Raw genomic sequence first — 26772 nt, 5'->3', positions numbered from 1 at the left:
TAGATTCTGACATGGCTTCAGTTTGGGTAGAGTGTGACATGATTGTACATGACAACACTTTGGGTAGAGTGTGACATGATTGTACATGACAACACTTTGGGTAGATTTTGCCATGGCGTTAGTTTGGGTGGATTGAGACATGGCGTCTCTTAGAGTAGATTGTGACATGGCTTCAGTTTGGGTAGAGTGTAACATGACATCACTTTGGGTAGATTTTGCCATGGCGTCAGTTTGGGTGGATTGAGACATGGCGTCTCTTAGAGTAGATTGTGACATGGTTTCGGTTTGGGAAGATTGTGTGGCAGTATCAAGTAGAGTAGTTTGTGTAATTCTGACACTTTGGGTAGTTTGTTCAACTAGATTAGATTGTTCAATTTGATCATGGCATTTTTCATATTTGTTAACTGTGTCGAGTTGTTCTTTGAAAACATTTGGTAGAGATGGAACAAGCCTATCATCCTGACAGTTCTCCTGGTTCAGATCTACACATTTTTATACATTTTTATTTTAAACGTTAAAATACAAGAACAGTAATAATTTTTCCCCACATTGAAAAAGGTGACAGTACGCAGTACTGGTGCGTACCGTCAAAAAAAAACCCCTGTATTTTATATATATATATATATATATATATATATATATATATATATATATATATATATATATATATATATATATATATATATATATATATATATATATATATATATATATATATATATATATATATATATATATATATATATATATATTCTGTGTTAGTTATCAAATAATATTCAATACAAAATAAACCTTAAATAAATACAGTGTACTTACAAACCAACACAAGTATTGACAGAAATAGGAATAGTATATCTTCTCAATGTCGAACGTAATCGGAAATCTCCAGGATAAAAAAAATGCAGACCTTGGTATAGAATCGAGATAACGAATGCTCAGTGATATGTTCTTTTAACATGGTCAAACTTGGAAGTCGCTACCTTTTTCTCTTATCACAGCTTCCTACTACCTCGATGTGACTCCACACTCACAGAATGCGTCATGAAATTGTCACTGATCAATTTGACAGTCTCTTTTATTTATTTTTTTGCGACTTCTAAGATGAAACAAACAACAAAAGAATCCTTATTGCCATGTCCAGATATTTCCATTACGTCAAGACATGTGTTGGATTGGTAATCATTGGGAATTCCAGGAATGATGGCGGTAACATAAAGAAACTGTTATGTCGTCGAATTCAGAGGCAAATTTATTTTATTTTTAAATTCGGCACAAAATAGTTTGACATTTCAAGTACTCCCTCCGTGTCTTTTGAGGAATGGAGGAAGACTGTCAACAGCATGTGTGGTGCCCCAAGCAGAGGCGGCATTAGATGATTGCGAGGGGACCCGGCGATTAAGTGAATCAGCCCATCGTACATATATATATTCGTGACCCCGAAATGACACTCGCCCGTGGCCCTCGCAATGTTAAGTCCGCCCTTGGCCAAACGGTTCAACAAACCTTTATGATGTGAGAAGGTGATGTCTTTCGAAAAAAAAACGTAGGCATTCTTCAGGTTTAGGAGTTTTATCATTCATTGAATTTGTAAAACTAGTCAGGTATCATTAGCCTATTTTGGGCATGGTCAGGAGGTTAGCTATATATTTCAAACAGTATGCAGTGACAATGTAACTAACTTATCCAAAGAGTATGCTGTTCTACATTTGTAATAGCAACTTTTTAAATATTACATAGATGTTTTTTTTTTAATCCACTCTACCCGAGCCCGTACCCTCAATCAAAGACATGCATTCAGAGGCGGAGTTAAAGAGGGCAGGCGGAGCTACAGCTCAGGGGATTACATAAGAAAGCCCCCCCCCCCGCCCCCCCCCTCCAAAATAAAGAAAAAAAATCATATTTGACGGGTCAGCAACTTACGGGGGGGGGGGGGGAGGGGGGAGGAGGGTTAACTTTTTTTCTCGCATTTTTACCAACAATACTTTAAATTTTACAGTTGGCAACACCGTCGTGTTTTCAGAGTGTCCGCTTATAGTGTGCGCGTGTTCTCGTCATGTACTTGGGATTTACTACATTGCCTAAGTCCTAGAAATTTACATTTTTTGTTATTAAAATATGTTTATTAATTAATAGTATTTTTATGAAGGAAAATTTAATATAATTTGCAAGTACTCTCTTTCTTGTATAATATGTTTTTAGATATTAGAAATAAAATGTGGATTTTTATTAAAGCTTTTTAAAACGTGTATGGGCTTCCACAAAAATTCTGCCTTGGGGCCTCCATTTATTTACATCCGTCCCTATAAACATTTTCTGGAAGGTATCAAAACAACGAAACATGACGTTTTGGCGCAGTCGTTTTGGCGCGACCATTTTCGCGCAGCAAGTTTGGCGCTTTGGTCGTTTTTTGGCGCAGGGGACGTTTTGGCGCGAAAAGTTTTGATCATTGTTTATAGTCATAGTATTATTTCTTTAAATAAGAATGATAAGAGATATTTCTATCCATTATTTTGGTCTTTAATTTTGTTTTGTAATTATATTTAAGTCACATAGTAACGCGAGTGCGAGTTTTAATATTGCCCAAATCAAAAGAAAACAATGATAGAAAAAAATCGATTCTATTTTAGGTGGGAATCGAAAATGATTTATTTAATTTATAGTACCTTCAAAAAAAGGCGCGAGAATACTAATGACTGTTATCCTGTGCACATCTCACGTAGGCTATAGCTTATGGGGGGGGGGGGGGTGATCCCAGGTAGAAATCTTACCTTTCCTACTTTGTATTTAAACGATTCTAGAATATTTATAACATGTTTATGCGTTTAATCTAATACGCTTGGCTGATCTCGCATAGAATGGGGGGGGGGGGGAAGCTTGCCATTACCATGGTCTCAGGTAGAAATCTGACTTATTATATATTCATGAAAAAAACATCTCGCCCCAAAACGTACCCAGCGCCAAAACGGCTCGAGCAAAAAAAAACATCTCGCGCCAAAACGACTCCTCCAAAACATCACGTACCGTCAAAACAATGTTATTATGAAATATTTACTTTCAATTGTCACTACTAAACAAAATAATACAGCCTAAAGTAACAAAATTGTGCCATTGATCAGCCCAATAGTACCTTATTAACAGCATTATAGCAAAGACTAACTATCACTGCCACCTTCGTGTTATATAAGGTTTGTAGGGTTCTCCTTCAGTCAGGTGGGAACCATGTTTACTCTATCAATGATTTGTTGCCTTCGATTCTGTTTGACTGCCCCAGACTTGCTCATCTCGGTCTCGACAGGTCTGGGAAACCAAAACTTCTTGACCTGTGTGGTGACACGTATGCTTTACGCAAGACAGCAGGGTTTCTGTCCAGGGCTTTTGGTAGCTAGGATTTGAGTCTCTCAAGCCCTCACTCTAATGGAGTTTGATGATGATGATTAATGATTTGTATGAACATTTTAATAGACCCTAGACTGCTTAGTCAAGGGGTAGATCCATACTGTCGTCATGATTGAATAAGGATCTCCGTCAACTGTGTTCCCACGCCATCTGGCTCGGTTAAAAAAAAAAAAAAAAACGAAACTATTGCAATAGAAGCAGCCTAACATTCAATAGCCTGTTCACGTGTTGTTACGTAGTTCAACAGTGCGTGTCCTAGTCCTAAAAATAATTGTGTAGAAATTCATCCAACCATATAGTCTTGTATATTATAAGAGATCAACAGAGGCTAACAGATCGACTATTAGATACGTGTTGTTGTTTTTTTTACAAAGCTTCTATCAACTCACTCTGTCTGGTAAAAAGTTTATACACGTTATTTCTCCGACACCCAATCTCGGATCAAGCTGAAATTTTGCACAATTATTTCTTTTACCTGACAGAACAAGAATCAATTTAAAAAATAACCAATTAGTTAATTAACTATTGGTAATTTTTTTTTGTTGTTGTTTCTCAAACAAAGGAAAGAAAGTGTATTTGATTTAAGTGGTGATATTACCTTTATAGGTCGCCGCTTTAAAGTAAGGCTGATATAAACAATAGATAACTATGCAATCTTCTATTTTCATACACACCTCACTAGCAGAGTGGTTAGAATGTCGGCTTCAGTCATGAGTTCTCACTGTCTCTCTCCATCTGGTGCGGTCTAGAGCTATATCTTCCCAATTGTCAGTATTGATGTTCACTGATTTCAGGTCCCGTTTTATTACATCTATGTAACGGAGGTGGGGGGGACCAGTTTTTCTTGAGCCAGTCGCGAGTTGTCCGTAGAGGATGACTTTCAGGATGCGATAGTCCTCCATCGTATGAATACTGTTGAAGAAACTGAGTTCACCTCTAAATACATGGGTTACTTACTAAACAGGAACATCTTCATACTATTTTTTAATGTTGGAATATATGGTGTGCCTGTGCGTTTTTGTTCGAAATGAATCTTGGCTAAAACTGTACAAGACTTTAAAACACGTCAACATTAGAATAAGCAAAATATTTAAAAAAATACTTTAAAAAAAAACTTATCTAGGGGAAGAACCATATTTACAGCCATATATTTCAGTACTGTACGATTTATTTCCTTTTTTCAATTTCAAACAAAATTTATTAATTACCACTATTTATTTAACGAATTAGTTAATCTTTTGATTGATTCATGTGTCATGATCGACAATGAATAATTGTGCAAAGTTTCAACTTGATCTGAAAGTGGGAAGTGGGAGAAATAACTTGTTCAAAATTTTGTATCAGTCAGTCAGACAGAAAGACGTACAGATTTTATAATCAACAAAATGGACGGGTATGAACAAACCAAAAGCCAAGTGGTCCTGTATATACATCATGTATTGACAACATTGTTGTAATAAGAACAGTCAGTTCAAAAATTATCAGCATCTTAAAGCAGTGGGGGGAAAAAAATGACACAGGCAGACGGCACTCAAATGACCTGCAATCAGAAGTGACCAGATTTTTAGCACAGACCATACCATATACATCCTTTTATAAACCACAAACTTTACAAAAAAATATAACTCACTAGTAAGCCTATGATATTGTAATACTTCACAAATGATATTTAAAAAAAAAAAGCCTCTAGTTATATCTGTTGGGCAACCTACATTACATTAGCATGCAAGTAAGCAGACTTTTAAATAACCTAATGACACAGCATTCTGCCGGATTGGCTTTCTTATTCAATTGACAAAATATATACAGCACTGCTAATGAAATTAGCACTTAAGATTTATTTATTTTTTTTACATACAATGTGTAACTAATATAAACAATCTTCACTATAAAGAAACAAAAAATAGCAACATGCTTCACATTTTCCCTCTCAAACTGGCAGTGAAATAATCACTCACACACAAAATATTTAATAAATATTACAAACTAAGAATGATCTCATTTCCACGAGATTTTTAGTTTTTGACAATCTCTTAGTCTCAAGGCATACAAAGATTTACCTTTAAAAAACAAAAAGTAAAGAAATATTAAGCACCATCATAAACTAAGTATTCTACAGGCTTATCAATACAAAGGAAAGACCAAAACTAAAAAGAAATCACACTAGAATTGAGCAAAATCTGGCATAAGCCAACAGAATTCTATAAAACACAATTCAGGAGAAGAAAAAGTTATATAAATAAAAAAAAATAAAAAATCATCTAAGTTTTTAAACAAAATTAAAATAATTTACTAAGCGGTTCAAACTTAAAATTTATTTTTAAAACCTGAGAAATATAATTATCTTGGGATACCAACACATTTGTATGTGTTATAATTTCACAACCTCTGGCACAAGATAAATGATAAAAATTGGTTTTATTTTTATTTTAGTTCACATGAATAAATTTGCAACATTTCTTTTATATAAAAACATGAAGCAGATAGAGCCCTATGTAATTCAACATGTCAAAGTTTCACAAATAATTTCCTTATACTTCTCTGAGCTATACATAAACACACATTCCAGAGGGACACTATTCTAACAATTTTGTAAGTCAAAATTTAGAAACATTCAACCAAATTTAACAGCAAATCATTTACCAAAAGTTTTCAATAAAAAAAAATATTAATTCCAGGGAACAAATAATTATGCCTGAAAGAACAACAACAACAATAACAACAACATTTCTTCACTAATTTCATTGGGGAACCAAAGTGACTACCTACTATATCAACATTACATTTTAACTCTTTCTCTCTGTTATTATGTAACACGTTATGATGGAATCAACGTTAGTATCGTCAGTTAGGAGAGAAAGAGTTAAAGAATTCTTATCTATGAAACCTCACAGTAAGTCATGACACATTCGAGACATTTCTGACCATTCATTCATTATGCAATGCTGTTCAATTCAATCTAAACATGACCATATTAGGATGGGAAGCTGACCAATGACATTAAGGAATGAATGAAGAGGAGAACTGAATCAGTCAAATCATAACTGACATCAATGCAGCCAATGACAATCACAGTTCAAGAATCCACACATTCATTACAACCAGTAAAATCCATTCGGACGTTACACTTAAATATGCCTGCATAAACAATACAGCTTTTATTTTCATTATGAATGTAGCCAATCAATTTACACACAGATTTAATACAGTCAATTACACTGAATAAAGTCATAAACTCAATTCAACCTATTACATTTAATTACACAATGACTGCAACATTCTATCTGCCCAGTAGACAGAGAGCAATGTTACAGTTCATCATATCGTCCAAGTCAATGTGAAAACATCAAACACAGTTAGCATTCTCCACAATTATATGTGAATCATCACATTCTGAAATGTTCCAGTTTGGAATACAAAACATGTTTTTGTTTCTTCATTCAGCATGAACAAATAAACACCCAAATGATCAAGCTTAACATTTCACACACAATTAAATCGTCTGGTTACATCAAAATAAGAATGGACATCCTTAACTCCTCCATGCTCAGCTGACGGATGCAGAACGGTTAAAAACAAACTGAAACTCAAATCTATAGGTTGTATATAGTTGACCAAGTTCTGCGCAGATATGTTTATTTAAAAAAAAAACCAACGAATTCATAAAAAGATGTAAAGCAATACTGTTAGAGAGAGGTGTTAAACTATTCTCTCAATACAAATATATGGGTTGGTGAATGTTAGAGCATCATACTGTTGATATAAAGTCTATTAACACAACAAATCTTAACATTAAATTATGAGCCTTCCTTTAACTATGCGCTAATCTGGCTATGTAACTCTTCAAAACTTACGGCAAACCAAATCAAGCCAAAACTCATAGACTTAGCCAAAAAGCCATTTCATTTCTCTATCACTGATGCACATAGTCTCTTCTGAATATTTAAAAACCAGCAAACCTACAAAATAATTCAAATCTATCCCAACAAACCATGCATCATACTCTGAAGACTAGCCATCAAAAATCTGTCCAATCGTTTATGTACATGAAATCTAAAAGCCAATCCAAAGAGCCAAGCTTAAGCAAGAGCATCAATATTACATTTTTGCTGCAACTTATTTACAAAATACATGAATTGACTAATACAAACAAGACTAATACATTGAAGACCAAATTTTCCTTTATGTGTTTAACTTTAGTTACATATGTTTTTGGCACAGACTTGTTTAGACTTCAACATTATTTTGTATAAACAGAATTATCAAATTTTTAATATCTCTTGTGTTTAGGGTTGGGTCCTCTTATGTATCTAGCATGAGGCTTATATGAAAACCCTAGCAATCTCTATTTGCAGTGCCATGTTGAAGTCACAGAATACACACACACACAGGCCACCAAGAGGACACACATGGCACAAAGAAAACACTGGATGTATGTACAGAACGGACAGTAACCTGAATTTATTAGCAACAATGTTCACATGTATATAAAACGGAGTGAAAGTTTCGTTTTAGCTGCCAAAGAGTATCAACTGAAGGATACCAGGTTGTATGTTGAATATAGCTGACCTTTGACCTATTAGGTGAATGAACACATTTCCAGAATTCAGATTTCAATACTGACATTGTAAAACAACAAAACATATTTCAGTTGACAGAATGTAAGGCTTTCAAGTATTGCTATAGTTGTTGTGTACAACAAAGGCCAAAGTTCGTAGGTCAGGCTCACAAGTCAGGCAACTCCCTAGTACAAGAAGCAAGTGGACAGTATGTTGATGTGAATGAGGGTCAACTTTTTGATTTAACTGTTTCAAACAGATCTCATTTAAACTAATGGAGCACTAACTTAAGACCATCATTTATTCCGGTCACAGCTTGTGCACTTTAAATGCAGCAATAACAACATGGTTGACAGCTTTGCACACAAACTTAACACATTCCTAGTACTACCTTTTTGTTTCTAGCACCGAACTATCATGACTGTTAAATTGTTTCATTTTTTTTTCTGATCTGACATTTTATTAAACTATAAATAATCCAGAGAACATAATGTAATGTACATTTATTTTTTCTCTGCTACACAGACTCAGAACAGTGGACACCAGGTGGGAGGAGGCTTCAGACATTGCCAACAACAGATCTTTAAGGAGACAGCTTGCCGCCCAATGCGCCGAACAGCACAGGAGGACCTAAGTCTAAGTAAGTAAGTAAGTAACACAGACTTCTATAATAATTGTATAATTTCTTAAACTCAGAACTGAGGTTAAAAATTCTACCCAAAATGGCATGTGGCTACAAGTAAAAACCTTTCTATTGAATCATTTAAATACTGGGTTTAAATATAGCTCTACAAATGGGGATAAAAAGGACAGAAAAGAGACAGTGAAAACAATATCCTGTAAAATATTCATTGAGAATGGTAAAGAATTAAAGAAAACTTGATTGCAATATTGTCTCAGTTTCAAGTTATAAAGACATCCTGTGAAACATTTTTTTTTAATTTTATAATTGTGCAAAAATTCCCATTAATTTTTTTTCAGTGAATATTAGAACTATTATAACAAGTCACATGTGAGAGAAGCACAACTTGTGCATTTAATATGATAGACTGTAGTGAAACAACACTTGAAATCTAATCCACCTTAAAAAGACCAAACAAAAAAATGAATGAACACTACAGAACCAAAGCATTACCCTTGAACTTGAAATCCTTTGCTTTGTTTAAGTCTTTGACTCCGGAATTATTTTCCATGATTTTAGCGTTGATCCGACCTTTTTCCCATTTTTAATTCAACGCCCTGTGCGTTGTTCCGGAGCCAAAGAGTTAAGACACTTTCCCATGAGAAGCAGGATTGAGCTTTCCCTCCTGTACATGTAGAAAGCTTAGGCTGCAGGGAAAAGCTCTTGATAAGTTTGACATCAAGTGAAAATCTTGTTCACACATCACTTCTAAGACATAAAGTGAACATTTCAACAATTTCATCAAGATAGAAAAGTGTTGATTTTGTTTTCTTCCTTTGCGAAATTTCTAAAGCTTGACAAAATAAAAATAGATACTCCTTGGTACCTACTAGGACTTTGAGTTCATTATTGAATAGACTGGTATAGCAAGTCATAAGGCTCTTACATCTCTTGAATCATTCTTCCTCTAGAAAACAGTGATATTCAAACACTTTTTTTAAATCCCAGGAAAAGCTGTGACTGGATTCAAAGAAATCATGAAATCTTTTCACTGAATTTGCTTTGGTCTTTAAGTCATGAAGCTACATTATAGTACTTAGTTTTGACATGCCAATGCAATCGGACAATTTAGCCAAATTTGAATTTAGGCATATTGAAAACTGAAAATAGATTAGTTTAAAAACATGTTTAGAAATCTGGAGATTCTAAAAGACAATGAAAAAAAAAAAAGGCCAGATTTGAAAAGAAAGTCATTAATATCACAAAAGCAGCAGACAATCTGGCCACAACTTTGCAAACACTATTAACCTAAACACACATTTCTATTCCAATCAAGCCCCTAACAAACAACAAAGACACAAACTTGAGTGAGAAACAGAGGATCAAGTCTGAACATTGGGTGGCTAGTTTATTGAATGCTAGATGTATCAAAATATAATAATGATCTGGCAAAATATTGAATCCAGGGACAGCATTATTGTGTTAACCACATACTAAAACTCTCATTAATAGCTTTTTATCCTGGCAATACTCTTATCAATATTTAATATATCTATCACATTTAAATGTAAAAAAAAAAAAAAATTTTTAAATGTTTATTATTGTAACCTTTCCTAATGAAAAACTTCCCAAGGTAACTGAAAAAAAAACCTAAGAATGGTTTGTTAAAAAAAAAACTTTCACTTAAAATTCTAAAACTGTTTCGGCTACTTCAGAATCTCTTTAGGCAGAAAACAAATTGACAGATATTCAACAACACTTTGTCAGCACATTTGTTCCATACACAAATTACATTTAGTAATTCTCACAAATTTAACACAAAAATATTTAGCTGCCAGCGAGAGCAAATACAAAGAAAACACATTTTTTTAAAAATATATGTAATAAAAATGTCAGCACATATTCAAATTTAGTCTGGGTCACAATGTACATCTGATAAAATACACTGTTAAGATATAGAATGAAACAGAACTTGAATCTATTGCATCCAGTAACAATGACAAACTTATGTTACTATGACTTACCCCTTGCCAAATTTAAAAAACAAACAAAAAAATAATAATACTAATATTGTGTACTGCAAATGCAAACATCGTGCACTGCCCTTAAAATCATTCGAACAATACTATTTATAAATGATTGAATTTAAACTTACACCAAGAGTTTAAAAAATTTAAAAATATAAGAAGCTAAATTTGTATAATCTTATCTGATTTGAATTTTTAAAAATTTTATGTTAGTCAAGAGAAAGTATTAAAAAAAACAACTTTCAAATGTATTTAAGAGACTCTTTGGACATCTTTTTTAATTCTATAGTCATAATATCACTGTAAACCACATACACCCGTACATTTATATTACATTAAAATCATCATCAATGCAAAAACAAGACTGATAATACACTACGCTCATCAAGAATGTTTGGCCAAATAAAAGAACTGAATACATGAAGCCAGCATTGCAACTCCCCAAAACATGTAACATCTACAGCAGATATAAGACTGTGACTATCAAACACCACAGCAACGTACAAATATCTCCTTTATTTTTTTTAAATGGTCAAGACATTGAGTGGGAGGTGTGACCACAACAAGCAGAGATGGACCCACTGACACAAGATCTATAAGTAGGACTACATACTAAACTGGACACATGCACAAAATCATCAAAGCAAACTTGAAACAATTAACACTGACCTGACAGAATATTATAAATCAAACTTTATAAACCAAAGAAATTGTAGATATATCTATAAAATATGTTCACATCACAAAGCCTCTTGAAATATGCCCACGTTAGATAATAGTATCATGTGGGCATGTATAGTGATTATGGCTATATAGAGAGTTAACACCTCTGCTTGGGGACAATCTCATTTCTGATAAGACTCAAACCATTCACTTTAACATAGCCCAACATGGTAAACTAGGTACATAACGGTTATACTTGTACACACAGAGCCATGCCAACCAAAATAACACTAGTTCAGCTTTTGTGCTATTCAATGATCCCTAGCTGATTTTTACCATCAACAAAAACTCTGTTCCTCTCTCTCCACCACTCCACCCCCCAGACTATGTGGTTGGAAAACAAATCAATTCTTTCAGACAACACAGATTCCCATCAAACAGATGCAGACCCAACAAAGTACTAAGTGAGAATCTCTGCAGTGTCTCAATCCAGGACTTGAAGTCTAATTTCAAGTCCAGAGATTCTCAGACCATATGATCTCACTTGCAAATTCCAAGCCAGAAATAATACATATATATCACTTGAATGTGACAACTTGACAATCAAATCAATATCATGTCCTATATGGACTGTCTATCATATCTTGATCCCCTCTAAGAAATATAATACAGTGGTATGAATAAATGGATCTTTCACAGTCTAAAGCTCAACTTCACAATCCTGCAAATTATCCCCCTTTGCAGAAGCCTTTTTTGCTTTTTCATCACGCTAATAGACATGTGTTCCATATCTTTACATCCCCCTACAATGCCAGAGGGTAACATCTCATTTGTTCCTTCCTATACTACTTCCCCCATTCCAGAACATTAACAGGAGCTATTGGATGCACCAAGAGCTATTGGATGCACCAGGATCTATCATTCCCCCTTTACAATTGACTCCTGCCCCCCAAACTATCTTGCACAGACTTAAAAAATATGTTACTCTGTCCACCTTCCCTATACACGCCACTGTATTACTTTTGTTGTGGGATTCTAAAACTTTACAAAAAATGATTTTGATGATTAACAAAGCAAAAGAAAAAGTCCACAAGCGTATAATCATTACATAATTATTAATCACACTCACACCAGAAATACCCCACTGAGGAGGTTGTGAAATGATAATGAGTGTGTACAGTGAGAAGTGTTTGACTAAGGCATTGCTGAGGAAACTATTTTTAATACAATCAAAATGCTTTCAGCTTTTACAATAATGAGTCAAAGATAATAAAGACAACTCAGCACCACCTCACATGTACAGCTATACATTATTACAGAAACAACTTATCTTACACAAAGTAAACAGTCATTATTCTTTAATATCTTTCTGTTGGCCCTAGACCAAGATGTGCCTCTCTTGACAAACAAAAAAAACATCTGCACTTGAGAACATTGTTTCTGTGAATATTTGAATATATCCCTAGCTATTTCTTCATCATGTTGTTGTTGGGTTTGATTTGCTTGGATACTGCCTGAAGGGCTTGCTCTTTGACTTTTTGGGGCTCTGTCAAAATACTAGTTGTTGTACTCAATCGTCTCAAGGCATTCAATACATCTGAAGATAAACCAAGAGAACCAGTTAGATCACTGTACACTGTTTGCTAGCAGTGAAAACTTTTTCTGACAAGTTATCTATCTAATCATCTTCAATTGCTATTATTTGTGAAAATACTTCCTCATAATTGCTGAGGTTTTATTTTTTTTAATCTCGGTTGAATTTAGAACAACATATTGATGCTGTAAATAGTAAAACATAATTCTAGAACACAATGCTAAATGCATGTCCTTTCCATTGGCTAAAACCATGTCAAAACACAACTGGCAAAACCATTACAAGCTAAAACCATTATTGGCTACTGACAACATCTAAAATGACCCTGGAAAGTGATAATGTAATGATGACAACTATTGGAAGTGAGCAAATGGATAAATTGAATTAACTAATTAGAATGTGGCTGAAGGGGGTGAGGCATTGGCTGCATATAAGAGGAGTAGGGGGGAGATAAGATTTTAAAAAGATGAGAATGAAGAAATAGTTGGGCAGGGTAGAAAGGAATGAATGGGGCACTGTAGAAAACATGGTGACTTAGTCAAACTGTAAACAGACTAGTTGTTGTTTTTTTCTTGTTATATTGGGAAGGGAAAAAAGTTATTTTATTTCACAACTTTATTAAGCAGCTACCTACTTGGTCTGAGTGTCACCAATGAGCAGGACTGGTCCAACCATGTCAGAGAAGTTCTGCACAGATCATCAATGCTGGACGTGGAGACAGTGTTGCAGTAGGAATCATACAGCGTGTTCATAATCACAGAGAACTGGGTCAGAGTTAAGGTCTCCACAACTAGATGACACACTTACAAAATATGCAAATAGATCAAGCTCAGTAGTCACTGGAACAATCTTCTTCTCACAGATTTGTGATTTATTTCACCTAAACCTAAAAGACCTTCACAATACTTATGTTTGTATTAGTAGGTTTTTCATTATTACATTTACATCTGCTCTTATGTACTGCCAGACACCCAGCCAATGCTCAATGTTTTTAAAATAATACCACAAATACACAATGTCAACCACCTGGCATAAGAGAAAATATTTGGCAGTCAATTGCACTCTACCTTAACCTTTGGTCTTGAAGACGGATTAGCCCTGTAATAACTTGATAACATAAAAGTCTATAGTTCAAAGGTTTTTGTAAGAATAATAATAATAATAATAATAATAATTATAGCATGCTCAGAGCGCTTTTGGCCCATCTCATTTGTGGACCAGTGGGGGGGGGGGGGGGGGGGGGGTTATCAGGAAGAAGGTTTTTCGTGGCGCTCAGTAAACACAACTCTGCCAGAGTCGGTGTCAAACCTCTAGCCCCCTTCATAGGTAGCCAAGACAAGCCAAGTTCAATCATACTTAGCCTCTCAACCACACTTCCCACATACTCAAAAGCCCCTTTCCATTGAGCCAACTCCAGTACTTTTTATACAGACATGGAATGGATAAGGCAACCTTTAAGTTATTGAAAACATCCACCCATGATGGCAATAGTTTCACATTTAAAGATTAATGTACTAACAGCCAAACTGGTTCTTCCCTTACAACAGTTTAGCTAATTTAACTTCTTCATAAACAGTTGTGCAGTAAGGATACAATCCAAAACTTCCAGTTTTCTGTAGTCCTTACACGAACATATTCATCTAGCATCTCTCTCATCTGATCTTTTCGTTGCCTGGTCACAGGGACACCCGTCTCAGGCAGCTGGGATTGCACAACACTAATGGCCGAGTTCAAGGCTTCGATTTCTTTCTTTAGGATTGCAGCCTCTTTCTGCATTTGCACTCTTTCAGCTTTTAGTTTCTTACAGAATTCAGCAGCTGAAATTCACATGTGAAAGATATGATTAATCATCAAAGTATTGTGAAAGATAGGATTAATCATCGAAGTATTCACTTGAACTGTGTACAATAAAAATGGAGTGTTGCTTTTTAATAATGTTCTTCAATATAATCCAGCAATATTTTAATCTCAAGTCATGTAAATTATGAGCTTACTTTTTTGCAGCATGGTAGCCTTACTAACTTTAGGATTCTGGGCTAATGATGGTACAAGTTGCTGCAGCATGTCAAAGCCAGTCTGAGAAAAAAATCATGGAAAATAAATAAAATACTTCATTAGGAATTGTTTTATGCTAAAAGGAAGGCTTAATTTTGTAATTGTAAAACATTTTTAACACGTTATTTTGATCATATTAAAAGATTTTTTTTAAAAAGGAGACTGTGAAATGCTTTGAAGTTCAAATAAAAGTAATAATTTACTTTAAGGTTGCAACGTCTTTTCTGCTCTGCTGATAAATGGGCAGCTTTTCTTGGGTCCTTAAGAAATGATGAATCACTAGAGCCAGGAGAGTCAGGGTCACCCTAAGAAACAAAGTTTGCATCTTGATAATGTGTCAAATTAATTGTAAACAGAACAAAGGCTTTATTTAAACAGTGTAAAACCTAACAATATAAGAAAAATATATTCATCAATACTATAGAGTAGACCTTTCACAAACAAGAAAAAATAAATAAGAAAAGGCTTTAAAGTCTTTACCATGGCTCCTGGTGACATAGAATAAGGTGAGACAGGATCTATGGTATCCATAAGCAGACTTGGAGATGGTGACCGCTTGACCAGAAGTGGGCTTGAGTCAGGGCTGGCAGGCAATAAACTAACAGGGGACAACATGGACGAAGTGGCTGGGAAATGAAAGAAATTAATTAGATGACAAAAGTATTTTTTTAAGAGAAGTTAACCGATAACTAAACTAAGCCTCTCTTCTGTTTCTTGTGTCTTTAAACTTGTTTCTTCATCCATATTATATACTGGTTATTAAGAACTAGTAGAATCTTAGTACATAAGTAAATCATTAGTACAGAATACTATGGAGGCACAGTGGCTGGGTGGTTAAGCGCTTAGCTTCCTAACCTCATGTCCTTGGTTTGAATCTCCTTGAATTTTGGGATCTTAAGGGCATCTCAGAGTCCAACCAGCTTTAAGAGTTAGCTGACATTAGTTAGGGAAAAGTAAAGGCAGTTGGTCATTGTGCTGGCCACAGAAACAGATGGCCTTTACATCATCTACCCTATAGATCGCAAGGTTTGAAAAGGGAACTACTTTTCTTCTTAACAGAATATAATGTATAAATTCATGTGATACACTTCTTAAACAAATCATGACATGTACATTTAGTCTTTCAGCAGTGCCTATTGTGGTATGATGTGTTTGTGTAGGGTTAATACTTAGTGCAGTAGGATGTGATAGGAAGTTAGCAGCAGTTTTTTCATCTCAGAAGAGCTTATCATGTCTGGTTCAGAATTAGAATACTGTAAAAGTAAAATAAAGTTCCACTTTTAGACCTTGTGGTCTATATGGCAGATGACCTACCGCCTATACTTTTCCCCAACTAATGTCAGGTACCCATTAGAGCTGGGTGGACCCAAAGGAGCCCAAAATTAAAAATCCAGTCTTCAGGATTCGAACCCAGGACCCCTTTAATTTTAACCTTTAATTCTTTGCCAGTTTGGAAGCCAAGTGCTTTACCACTCAGCCACCGCTCCTCCTGAATATTGTGGCAACTCTCTTTTTTAGTGAAAACCAGATGTGTAACAGCCTTTTCTTTTTTTTTTCAGAAAATTTTTGAAACAATAGTGGTAGGGCATGCTGGGAAACAGATTATTTTTATTGAACTTGTATTTATTCTAAAGGTATTCAAAGTATTGTTTTTAAACTTGTCACATTTTTCCATTTTTAAAGTAGTTTATTTGTGTGTGTGTGTGTGTAACATCTATATTAATTTTTTTTTTAATTTGTTAAGAATTAGAATTTTTTTTTAGGATTTAGAGATTAGCTTTTCAATCTGGAAGTATGTAATGCCTCACTGCATTCCAAATAAGATCATGACAGAATTTTAAACAAAGAATTGACAAGTTTCATTTAAAGAAACACAAATTTCATTTACAAAGTCAAAAATGTTTTGTTTTTCTTAAATGCGAACCTTCAAGTTCTAACTTAGGAGAGTATCTAACATTCATATCAGGAGTAGCAGGCTGGATTGAAGGAACAGATTGGATTGAAGGAACAGACTGGATTGTAGAAACAATACTCCTTGAGTTAGGCATCAAAACTTCTTTCAGTTTTTGTTTGGAAACCTGAAAAAAAAAATCCAAACAATAACTAGAAAAAAAAAATCAAGATCTCTTAGCAGAAGATCAAGAGTGAAATATCTTTGAATACTTGGTGTGTTAAAAGAAACAAAAGATTTCTAAATGTCTCACCATGTTTGCTGTTGCACCACGTAATGGCAGAGAAGTCTGAAACAAAAATACTTTCTATTAATGAATCTGGTGCACACAAAAAATTAAAATTGAGAACAAAGCAAAAGATGTTTCCTCTTTATAAATATATTCCTTTCTTGTTGCAGAGAACCTGCTGGGATGGGTATGTTTACAACTCAACTATTCAAATATATTTTTGACGTTTTTTTAACCTTATTTATTTAGCTAGTATTATTATTAATACCCGCACTTATGTCACAGCCTAGCTTTGATTCATTCCTCAATAAATAAAGTTCTTTGAAATACAATGTCTAGCTATATCACAACAGTTTTGATTATACTTCATCCCCCTTCTTACTTTAAACATTTAATCACAAGTTTTACCATTTTAAGTCACTCATCTATTTATCCAAAAAGAATATAATAATGACTTTCATTGTGTTTACACTAAGGTAAGTCTGAATTTAATAAGTAAGTAACAATGTCAGTGTGACATTAAACTTTACAGGTGTAGAGAAAAAAAAAAACATTTTTTATGTTTAGTCAATTTATAAATTGCAATTGTAAAAAAACTAGGCCTGTCCGGTTACTTCTTACCGGTCAATCTGACACCTTGTTTAAACAAAATACTCTTTTATTGCATTATATGATGGGAAAGTTAAAAGTTATCAAACACTTTTCCAGAACATAAAATGATACTAATACTGATATAAAGCTGAAAGGAATAAAATGGTTTCACTTTGTTTGGTCAATAGAACTCACTGGTGAGACTTCTATGGGAGACTTGGTTGTCAGCGTGGGCAGTGATGTTTGCATCTGGCTGGTGGCAGAGGGTATGAAGAGAACACTCTGTTGCCCAAGATGCTGACTAACATCAGTACTAAAGTTTGGCCTGATCTGCTGATAATGATTGGTGGTGGTCTTGATCGGACTCTGTATGAAACCCACAGGCTGGGTTTGTACTGGCTCTTTCTTCACACTGATAAGGGCCCCAGGGTAGGTACCTTTGCCAAAAAATAAAAAACAAACTTAATATTTAAAAAAAAATATAAATAAATGATTTAGTTTCACAATAAATTTTGTTTTATATATTAATGAATGACTGAGTTTATGTTAGACTGAGAAGTACAAGAGTTTAGATCTCAAGTTATCTCAACGGCCAACATTGTAAGATTTCTGTTATACAATAAACATAACATGCAACATACAATAATAGCAGCACTACGGTACCAGGGTTGATGGAGAAGAAGATGAAAATATGAAACATAGATAAGCTTTGATGAGGATCTCAAACTGGCCCAATCGCCTAGCAGCAACATCTATGTAGACCATCCAGACCCAATGCATAGCTACCCAGGGTCAAGTGACTATGCGTCACTACAAGTTCTCAATTATCCTCATTCCACAATCATCCTCACAAACAATTCTATATTCAGGGTCAACAGATAATTGAGCCTGAGGCTTCTTCCAAAGACAAAGAAAGACTTTAACTCTAACAGTACAACAAGACAGCATTAATATAAGACTTAAACTGTAACAGTACAAGATGACATTAATAAATCATAAATAGATCATTTCAAAAGTAATTACTACCACATCTGAAACTTTTTCTATATGTTATTTTTTATTGCTATTTAATTACAATATGAACATTTCTGTGAAGTTTTTTTTTTTTTTCTTTTGACTTGTTAATAATTCTAGTTTCAATTTAGGATTTGTAGAGAGAAAGAAAAAGCTGCAGTAATTCTTAATAGTTTTTTGTTCTCTTTTAAACTGTATGAATTAATCCTTTGTTGTTTATTCTAATGAACTAGAGTTACTGCTCATGACCATATAAAATTACTGCACAAATGAATGAAGCTTCTTTGCTTATTGTTGTAAATAAAACACTAAGCAGTCTTATACATGTACATAAATAACTTTTTTGTGGACACCAATGTCTATAACTAGCACATATAGAAAGGACAAAAGATGTTTCATTTTAAAGCTGTTTATTACCATTTTTCAGAAGTTCAGCAAGATATGAAGCCTGCATGGATGGTGTCTGAACTGGTGCAGGTGGAGCTGGTGCAATTGGTGCTGGTGGTGGAGGTGCAGATGGAGCTGGAGCTATCACACGGTTTTTACGCAGAGTGGACACTGAGGGCTTGATCTGACAAAAGCACAAAATATTTTCATTTTGACACCTTTAAATAATGAACAAATTTTTATTTTTTTTAAAGAGTCTCTTTTTTTACATTAAATATTTGCCAATATTTTGAAAAAAAGATTTTGGATATTTTGAGTGATGACACAATAGTAAACCATATTTCAAGACTGGATAAGTGCTTAGCTACCGAACCTAGGTTCATGGGCTCAAATCTATAAAAAAGCTAACAAGATCCTTGAAATAAAGAATCACCCTTTGTGTCAGGATTTTGTGATTTTACCATCACAAAAGAGATACAAGACACCTATAGCAAAGACAAACAGACACAAACACTCTTTTGTTCCCCTGGCAATCAAATCATTAAATAGGAACAATCTGATATAAACTTTGTCACATGTAAATTATGAGTGAGTCTGGTGTGAATGTACACTTTGGTTTCTTATAATTATAATGTTTTTTGTTTGGTGTAATGCACAAATTGTAAGACAAATTTCCATACGGAAAATGAAGATTATTATTATTATTAAGACTGGGATTTTAAATTTTTAGAGTGGACTAGAGTCTGCCCAAATGTAATTGGTACGTAACTTTGGTTTGGGAAAGTAAGGTGGTTTGACAATGTGCTGGCCACATGACACCCTCTGATCAGTGAGCGTTAGCCAAAGAAACATTTGATCCTAACATCATCTGTCCTACAGATCGCAAGGTCTAAAAGGGGAACTTTTATCCTGGGACACTGAATCAACAAGGGGGACTCCTACAAAAAGTAACTAACTAGAAAGCAGATACAAACAGAAAAAAACATTAAATAATGTTTTTAGTGGGTTTTTTATTCTCAGGAGAAGAAAGCTGATCAATTTTATGTTAAGCCTATTAATCCCTAACCCTTGCTCCATCCAACAACGCTCATGTCAGAGACAAGTGATAAATTGTTATTAACTAGTTTGGGTTGATAAATTACAAGTCTTAAATGTTGCATATAGATGCAGAACTTTGTACATAGTCCTACATGTTATATTTTAACTTGTACTTATAGTTCTACCTGTTAAACTATTTCTCTCTACCTATCCACATGTATAACAATCAGTAGGCCTAAATGTCAACAAATCCTTTATGGTCACACAACCACCGAATTTGTAATTGTTATTAAATGTAAGTTGAGACTAGGTCTCTTCACATTCTTAAGCCCATGGAAGCTTTCCACCCTTGTTTCCCTATTGGCCGTTTTGTCTCCTCTACTGAATGTTTCCAATCTTGCACCACAGTGAGGTAAGCACTGAGAGGGTTGTTAACAACCAAATAATCCTGTAGTATCTTTTTTTTTTAGTTCTTTACTAATTGGAAATTTAATAAATATTGAAAATAAATATATGATCAAATAAGCCAAAAACTAACTTTCGTATATATTATTTTATAACTACTCTGACAGAATTTTAAATTATCCATGTCTCAGAGTTCATATTTTAGACATTTAGTACAGCATATAATATGGAAGTTAGCTTGCATCCTATTCAAAGTAATGGATACTAGAATAGAATTCACTCCCCAAAAATATATTGGGGAGCATTTACTTTGTGGGCCTTTTTATTATTATTATTTAATAAGTAAGAAAAAAAAAAAGGGAGGGGGTCCATGTCCAAATCAATCAATCTAGCATGGGAACACATTGGTGGGTAGTGCTAGTAGTATTATATAACCCAGGCTACATATGTATTGTTTATTTGATATGGACCCCCTCACTTGTTTTAAATATAAACAAATATAGGCAAACGTAATTGTGAAACTTTTTTTTTCTTACTAAACAGGAGCATGTGTCATAATAAAAAAAATACTATAAAAATATAGATATAGTGTATAGAATGCTGCTAGTCATGATATAATAGTATCTATTTTCACTTCTGTTATCTGAATTCTCATTACAGTTTGGGGTGATAACTGATAACTGTACAGTACACTTAACTTTATTATTACATGGTCCAATCATAGTGGACATTTACAAAATAGTAGGACCAAGATCCACTAACTCAAATTTCCCAGAATCTTTTAGCCTAAGCTGATCAGTTCTTCAGGCTAAAGTGATCACACAATTATAATTGGGAAAGAGTTGTGATGGCCACATATCTACTTATTGGGTGGGTTTCACCTGTCTTACATAATGACAGAGTTAGATCCAAAACAGAAATGTGCTTGTTTTTTTTAATTTATATATATATATATATATATATATATATATATATATATATATATATATATATATATATATTTATTTGATAAGCAGAGTTGTCAATCTTTTTTTTTAGGGGAACAAGAATCTTATTATTTTTCTAATGAGTTGATCTCTACTACCAATGGACTGAAATAAAACTTCAGCATTATAACTTATTTGTACAGGAACATGTAAAAAGTAATCCAAATCAAAGCAAAGGTTTTTTTTACAAAGCTTATATCAACTCACTCTGTCTGTCTGTCTGGTAAAAAAATGTGTACACATTATTTCTCCCATACCCATTCTTAGATCAAGTTGAAACTTCACATAATTATTCATTCACATAGACAAGACATGAATAAAAAAAAAAATTTTAAATTAACCAATTAGACAATTAATTGAGACTCTGGTCTCAGATCCCTCCTATAGAAGAAAAACTATACGAAGAACTGCCTAATCTGGAATCCACTGCGCGGTTCATCTCAGATATAGAATTACTTATCTGAACCCTCCAACATGTATAATAAGAAAGAAGAAGAAAATTAATTATTGGTAATTAATTATTTTCTTTAATAGCAACAAGGGAAAGGAATACTCCAGTATTCACAGGTATGGCTAAATTTGTTGGGTTTAGTCAACCTTAAATAATCGTTAATGCTATTTCTAATTTAAGCATTCTATGATCAAAATGATACTTTAAATAATTATTTATTGTACCTAACAAAACATGAATCAATAAACAAAAATTCTAAATTAGTCAAATAATTAGTGGTAATAAATTATTTAGTTTGATATTGAATAAGGGAATTAACTTGTACATTACTGGTAGATTTAGAGTTTTAAAGACGAGTTCTTCCCCTAAATAAGCTTTGTTTTATTTTTTTAAAAAAAGGAATTTTTATATTTTGTTTGTTTTAAAGATAAGAAAATGTACTAATATAAAGAATATAATCTAATGAGCAGTGAACTGCATAATAATAAATTAGAAATGGGAGTTGATCCTAATGGAAATTTGTTCTGATTACAAGGACTCTTTTCTCATATAAAAACAACACAACAGAAACATTCACATAAATAGAACAACACACAGATATCTTGGTACTTCTCATATTTCTTAATCAACGAGTGGCGTTGATATAGTCTGACCGAGTAAGGAGCAAACAAGTTTTTGTACTGCTCGATTCTAGTCTTGATAGATAGATATACATACATACAAAACTAGCACATCACATAAGTTTAAGGAAACAAATTTTGGATTAATAAAAAAAAAATGTAAGCTGTCTGACAATGTTAATCATGTTAGTAAAATATTTGTTATTCAAGATTTTAGAAGGACTCCCAGCTCTTTGGGTACCAAATATCTGGGAAAAAAGTAAAGATGGTTGGTTTTGTGATAGCCATATGAAACCACGTTGGTCACAGAAACCTGCACTGTGAACCTAAAAAAACACTCTCCTAGTGCTAGTTGAAAAAAGAATGCTAACATTAAACATCTCTAAGATTATTATTATAGTTGTTTCATTATATATTTATATACAAGTATTTTACTCTTTATGATTGAAAAAAAAAACAACAGTTAAGCGCAATAAATGAACTATACTTACCGGCACAGCAAACTGGACCTCTTTTCTTTTATTATTAGAATTAGAGTTGAGTTTAGCTGCTAAACCTGATATGACACCACTGGCACAACCAACTTCACTAGTCATCTGATTAAGGTTTGCTTTGGTGGATTTAGGAGATTTCCTCTGGGAGCTTGGCCTGACAGCTGCTTGAGACTGAGGCTGAACCTGAGTTAGGGACTGTGTCAGCAGTGGGCTCATGGCTGAAGGAGATGGCTGTTGAAACAGCAGCTGCTGTCTTGGGCCCTGCTGCTGGTGGCTTGGAGATGAGGAAGGCTGGAGGGGCACTGATGACTGCTGTGCTGGTCTCCTGTTGGCAATACCCTCCTGTGCAGGGCGATGCTGCTGCTGTAGCATTTGGGCCAGCAGCTCATGGGTAAGAGATGGAGAAGCAGCTGGCTTCTGTACTGTCGTATTCCCAAAGCACATGTTTTGATAGACGCCGGAAGGAATTATGGTATATGTCTGCTGTCCAGAGTTCACATTTTGCGTGGGGCTTAAAACAATTGTATCCGGGTCCAACTGAAATTGACCAGTGTCTGGTGCCAAGTGAAACGTAATGTTTTGCTGGCCATCAATGAGAAAGTTATTGTTGACGGTGTTGAAGTTATTACTGCCCCCTGATTGTACAGTGGAAGTAGTAAAAGAGTGACTTGCTGTGGACACCCCAGTCTCAATGGATGGAGTGGTCAAAAAGTCAACCAGTGACATTTCATTATTATTCACATTTCCCTGTGGAGATTTATCAAAACAAATATCTTGAAACATAAGAAATTGTCATAATAAATGTTGTTACCAACATTGGTTTATAAAGAAATACTTCAATAAATTACATTTAGTTTCCTCGTGAAAACACTCGAGTGTTTTCACGAGGAAACTAAATGTACTGTCAAATTCAATGGAGCCCAATCAGCACCTTTTGAGGTTTGCAGTGGTGTCAAGCAGGGATGTGTGCTCGCACCTACTCTGTTTGGCATATTCTTCTCCTGTCTACTGCATTATGCGTACAGCGACATAAACGAAGGTGTGTTTCTCCATACAAGATCCTCTGGAAAACTATTTAATGTATCAAGGCTGCGGGCAAAAACCAAGGTTAGGAAGCTACTCGTCAGGGAACTCCTGTATGCCGATGATGCAGCTATTGTGGCTGATTCTGATATTCAGCTACAGTCCATGGTTGACAAACTATCTGCTGCTTGCCAGAAGTTCGGCTTAAACATCAGTCAAAGCAAGACTAAGATACTTGTCCAAAACACAAACACTGCACCTCAAGTAAGCATTAATGGCCAACCACTAGAAATTGTTGATCACTTTTGTTACCTTGGCTCCATCATATCCAACAACACTCTACTGGATAAAGACATAAACAACAGGATAGCCAAGGCAATGGCCACCATGTCACGGTTGCAGAAAAGAGTCTGGGACAACATATTGCTGACTAGCAGGACTAAAGCCCTAGTCTACCGGACCTGTGTGTTGAGCACCTTGCTGTACGGAAGTGAAACATGGTCAACCTACTCATGGCAGGAAAAAAAGCTGAATGTCTTCCACCTCCGATGCCTAAGGCGGATCTTTAAAATAAGGTGGCAAGATAAGATAACAAATGAGGAAGTGCTACATAGAGCAGGATGCCAGGACATCCGCTCTGTTATCAGCAGCAGACGCCTTGGCTGGCTTGGCCACGTTCGTAGAATGCCAGTAGGTCGACTTCCACAGGACATCCTGTATGGCGATCTAATTGAAGGCAGGAGAGCCGCTGGTTGCCCACTTTTACGTTATACGGATGTATGCAAACGCGACATGAAGCTCTTCAAAATCGACACTGGCAACTGGGAAGAGGTGGCACTGGACAGATCCACATGGAGAGAGAGCATAAAGGAAGGGTCACAGATTGCAGATGTCATACACAACAGAAGCAGAAAGAAGGGTGAAAATGCAATGGCGCCTGGTGATTTTATATGCCCAACCTGTGATCGCAGCTGTGTATCAAGGATTGGCCTCTTTAGTCACACAAGAAGTTGCAAAGGGAAAAGATCGTCTCGCGAGACGTAAAATGCCACAGACGAGACGAGACTTCAATAAATTATTTACTTGTTTTCATGTTTTTTTTAATCATTAATTTTATTTGAAATAGAGCAGTGCTAGAGTTACCTGTCCTACATCAACACTGGGAGTGTTGTCTGTCACAAAGGAGGAGCTGAAGCTGTTAGCCAATCTGGAGTTCTGCAGCAGCTCTGGAAGAGAAATTGTTTGTATGAGCTCTTTCTACAAGTGCTGCTTGAAAATAGTAGCAGTTCACAAATGTTTTGACACAATAATTTAAAAATTTTGACAGGGGAAAACAATGAAACAACTGACTTTTTAAGCATTGATGATAATATTGTTGATTTGATATAAAGAATAGGGTCAAATCAACAATGGTATATTCAATTAGGATAGAAAGAGTTAAAGTGAATTTTACTCAAAATGCACTAATACTAAAACTAGAGGGGAATATAATTTATATAAAATTATTACAATTTAATTTCTATCTAAATAAAAAATAGTAATATTCGTAAAGGTTAAATCCTATTTAAAATCAAACATAGGCAAAGGAAAAAATGATATTTCCTAACGAATAAAATAAATCACAGTTTCCCAAACTGAGGCCTGTATAAGTGTTCAACAAACAACTGGAATAATTAATATCTAAAAAAAAATAAGCAAAGTGTTCCACCAAATACTCAGAATGTGCGAAGTGTTCCGTTAAGGAAAAAGGTTGGGAAAGACTGATGTAGATTAAAGAGTATAGTCATTGAGTATCTCGGCTGCTGAGCCAAAACTCCTAGGATTGAGTTGTAAACTAGAGTTTCAACTTTGATCAAAATTCTATTACCATCTGCTAGAGAATGTATTTTGACCACTTAAAACTGTCCCCAACTGTTGGCCAAAGAAACTGTGTTTGACATTATACAAAAGGTTACAGTATCACAACAATATACTAAACAGCAGTAATTCCTTCTGTTCTGTGTTCACTAGCTTTTCGCTTTCCTGAAATCTAAACATGTGGCTAAGGACAATAAGCTGACATCATGAATGAGAAAATTCACAGTGACTGAATGGTACCTTGCATGGTGTCAATATCCATAAACTCCTCCAAATTGGGCTGAAGCTGGATGAGACCTGGCTGGATGAGATCCGCACACCCCAACTGAAGTTGACCTGAAAAGCACAATGTATGCAGGTCAACTGATCTATTATTTCCCCAAATACTTTGACAGTCACCTCTAAAACTACATTTTAGATATCCCCTTTCACACTTTGCAATATATACAGTAGAGAATATAAAAGTTATTAGCAGGGATGCAAGAAACGGAACAAAATTTTGCCTACAAACAAAAAAAAAAGGGGGGGGGGGATTTTTGATGGTACTTATGCCTTCATGACATAAATAATACATGTACCACTATTATTGCAGCAATAAAAAATAGTATATATATCAAGTTATGCATTTTCTTTCAATCAGCCTTTACATAAATTGATAATACTTATACAAATGTAAGTTTCACCCTTTCATACATATATATGAATATATATATATATATTACATGCATACTATATTGGTATAAATTTTCACTCTTATATATTAGGCTTACATTTACATGGTGTTTCAATTATAAATCAAATTTTGTTGCA

At 34.5% G+C, this 26772-nt stretch overlaps 2 protein-coding genes across 3 annotated transcripts in view; both read right to left on the bottom strand.

Moving 5' to 3' along the window:
* Positions 1–1280, bottom strand: part of LOC106050477 (ankyrin repeat domain-containing protein 18B-like) — a 33445-nt gene extending 32165 nt beyond the window's left edge. For both annotated transcript variants that reach the window (XM_056006041.1, XM_056006042.1), the window contains exon 1: positions 817–1280. The gene's annotated coding sequence lies outside the window, so the exon portion shown is untranslated. The remainder of the gene's footprint in view (positions 1–816) is intronic.
* A 3535-nt stretch (positions 1281–4815) lies between these two features.
* The window catches only part of LOC106050474 (MLX-interacting protein-like), a 36719-nt gene continuing 14762 nt past the window's right edge, over positions 4816–26772 (bottom strand). The window contains exons 5-17 of the mRNA XM_013205444.2: positions 26203–26298; positions 25249–25331; positions 23080–23829; positions 19119–19272; positions 17883–18124; positions 17121–17156; positions 16841–16994; positions 15397–15542; positions 15120–15221; positions 14856–14937; positions 14455–14678; positions 13496–13625; positions 4816–12864 (exon numbers count right to left, since the gene is read on the bottom strand). Coding sequence (XP_013060898.2) covers positions 12734–12864; positions 13496–13625; positions 14455–14678; positions 14856–14937; positions 15120–15221; positions 15397–15542; positions 16841–16994; positions 17121–17156; positions 17883–18124; positions 19119–19272; positions 23080–23829; positions 25249–25331; positions 26203–26298 — 2330 coding nt within the window. The 3' untranslated portion in view covers positions 4816–12733. The remainder of the gene's footprint in view (positions 12865–13495; positions 13626–14454; positions 14679–14855; positions 14938–15119; positions 15222–15396; positions 15543–16840; positions 16995–17120; positions 17157–17882; positions 18125–19118; positions 19273–23079; positions 23830–25248; positions 25332–26202; positions 26299–26772) is intronic.

This window comes from Biomphalaria glabrata, chromosome 12, assembly GCF_947242115.1.
Source record: "Biomphalaria glabrata chromosome 12, xgBioGlab47.1, whole genome shotgun sequence".
In the NCBI taxonomy this organism is placed as follows: domain Eukaryota; kingdom Metazoa; phylum Mollusca; class Gastropoda; family Planorbidae; genus Biomphalaria; species Biomphalaria glabrata.
The sequence above is the reverse complement of the archived record's forward strand: the minus strand, read 5'-3'. Positions and strand labels throughout refer to the sequence as shown.